The sequence below is a fragment of the Sinocyclocheilus anshuiensis genome, unplaced genomic scaffold (assembly GCF_001515605.1).
Source record: "Sinocyclocheilus anshuiensis isolate Anshui unplaced genomic scaffold, SAMN03320099.WGS_v1.1 scaffold5672, whole genome shotgun sequence".
Classification (NCBI taxonomy): Eukaryota; Metazoa; Chordata; class Actinopteri; order Cypriniformes; family Cyprinidae; genus Sinocyclocheilus; species Sinocyclocheilus anshuiensis.
In genome coordinates, this window is record NW_015554949.1 from 44,936 (window position 1) to 47,590 (window position 2,655).

Sequence of the window (2,655 nt, forward strand, 5' to 3'; positions counted from 1 at the left end):
TTGCTCGCGTGCTATACATCTTTAAAGAAGCGTCATTTGCATACGCTACAACACCACATGATCAGTTATGTAGTAATACTTACAAGTTTCCGATGTACAAGTTCGGCCAGACCTCGTCGACTGGATTCAGATCAAGTTTACATGTGTCCAGAATATTCTCTAACTCTTTGATAGCCAGGAGTCCGTGTTTATTTTTCTGAGCTGCCATTATTCTGAATTGACCCAGATCAGACTATTATGCCCTTGAAGATGTGTTTCTGCTGTTTTCGCGAGGTTTCAGTATACATAACGGGTTTGGCACGTCGTGATCCACACAAACAGGTGCTCTGTATGACGCTGTTCGGTCACCCGACACCACTGAACATCTCAGAGCTCCGCTGATGATGGACCATAGACGTCTGTGCGTACAGCTCATTTCTGTGTCGTACGATGTTTACCTCCTCCAGGGGGCGCTCCAGGGGGCGCCTGGTGGCTCAGAAAGTCAATGACATCAATTGAGTCGCATTCAAACCTTCGGATGTTTTTATCTTACTGGATATATTTGTACACGAAAAAAAAGTGAATTATATGAATACCAATGGTATCATACAGCAAATGCAAATACATTACGACATTACGATTATTAAATAAAATGTCTGGGCCAGTAATCACATTGTACAAACGGCTTGCGTGCGTGACCCCTTTAAGACTTGTCGCCATTTTAAGATTGCGCAGCAAAGTTTGAGAGAAGAGATGCGAGCCGAACCAAATCCAGGTGTAATATGTGTGCGTGCATCCTGTAAAGTGAGTTGTTCTTGTTAAACTATGCTTAATATTGAGATTAAGTTGTAATCTTGCCGGCATTGGCAGCTATGGTAATTATTTTCGATTGATTGAGCGTGCATAACCAGCGCCTGTTTACATGCACGTTATGTATATCTGCCGTGAAATTCTATAATCGCTTTATTTCTACTGTTCTCATGTTCTACGTTGAGATAGTTCATCTGTCTATTGTGAATTGCAAGTATAAGTGTGTTAATGAAGATTGTGGTTAAATGGCCTATTCAGATGCTAATATGGCAATCCATTGAGCTGTAGCATTTCACTTATTTCCAGTAATATTGATAATGTCAAATTATTGAATTTGAAGTTTGTATTATTCACTTTATTGTATTTGTTATCTTTGTACAGACCACACCTATTACATGCTCCATAGCACAGTAAAGTCATCAAAGAAAGAACTGTTGTTGACTGAGTTCCTGGGTTCTGACCAGCCCACCAGGGCAAGTGATCCCTTCCACAGTCCTTTAAAGATAAACGCAAAATTTCCAAATCCTACAAATGGTCCTTCGAGCCGGATGATCACTTCTCTGGATTAAGATGTCAGCCAGTTCTGAACCAGTAAATCCCTCGGTTCACCCAAAGCGTCGTCCAGTCTATTTACAAGACTATGAGGTGGACTTGCAGAGCTTCCGTTGGAGCATCTGCTGCAAAGCCTACGAGAGCACACAGTTTACCTACCTTTTCTTCTCCTTCGAGGCTGATGGTCAGGGATAAGCATCGTGGCCGTCCAAGTCTTCTGCAGCAGCACATGTCCAGTCCTGCCCACCAGACATCACCACAATATCCAAACCGAGAACTACAGTTTGAATCCAATGCAGAGTTCGTTCCCCTTGGTGATGAAGTTGATGGATACCAGAGCGATAGATCAGATGCTAGCTCCCTAAAGTTACAAAGGATCTCAGAGGACAATTTAAAGCTTCGTGAAACACAGCAGGCCATACAAGCTGATTTTAAACGGATTGAGACAGCCAAAGATGAGCTGATTCCGCTTTTAGACAGAGCCTGTAGTCTGTAAAGGCCTTTATCTATGTCCAACACCCGGTCTGACCATCCATCCGTTAAATTTCACCATGCAGCGGATGCGGGAGATGAAGGCTGGCCAGAGCCTCCTCCACCTATTGCATACGATGAGCCAGAAAATATTAATCAGTGCGGCAAGCAAATGTTATACAGCACTACAAGGGCCACACCGACACTTACCCCTAGACGCACTTCAGTTGAGCAGACTAGGGATTTCAGCTATCCAAGTTCGTATGATAACCGGCTCAGGTATGGCCAGTATCCTGCCCGACAGATAGGCCCTCCGTATGCACATAAACAACCAGGACATCTTTATCCTGAGCAACACAGGATGGCTTCCTATAATGTGTCACCTCCCGTGACATCTGTGGATCTGACAGAGAAATATTACAAAGGTCCATCCCCCACCATTCCTTACTTCCGTACCAAAGATCCAAGTGAGTTTGCTCGATTAAAAATAGCCTTGGACAATCTTCTGCCATCTGATAGTACTGAGATGTTCAGATATCAAGTACTGGTTGACCACCTGAAATTAGACGATGCTTGTCTAATAGCAGACTCCTTCTTGCACTCCCCTACACCTTACCGAGACACCATGTTGGCCCTCATTGAGCGGTTCGGTCAGCCCCACCAGGTAGCATTAAGACGGATTGCCACTATTCTTGATTCACCTGATATAAGCCGCAATCCTGATAGTACTGAGATGTTCAAATATCAAGTACTGGTTGACCACCTGAAATTAGACGATGCTTGTCTAATAGCAGACTTCTTCTTGCACTCCCCTACACCTTACCGAGACACCATGTTGGCCCT

At 44.0% G+C, this 2,655-nt stretch overlaps 1 protein-coding gene across 2 annotated transcripts in view; it reads right to left on the minus strand.

The window, feature by feature from the left end:
* LOC107671561 (dual specificity protein phosphatase 13-like) overlaps positions 1 to 627 on the minus strand; it is a 3,495-nt gene extending 2,868 nt beyond the window's left edge. For both annotated transcript variants that reach the window (XR_001632214.1, XM_016464478.1), the window contains exon 1: positions 84 to 627. Coding sequence is in view for 1 of the 2 variants with exons in the window: in XM_016464478.1 (XP_016319964.1) it covers positions 84 to 208 (125 nt within the window). In the remaining variant the exon portion in view is untranslated. The remainder of the gene's footprint in view (positions 1 to 83) is intronic.
* Positions 628 to 2,655: the final 2,028 nt, after the last annotated feature.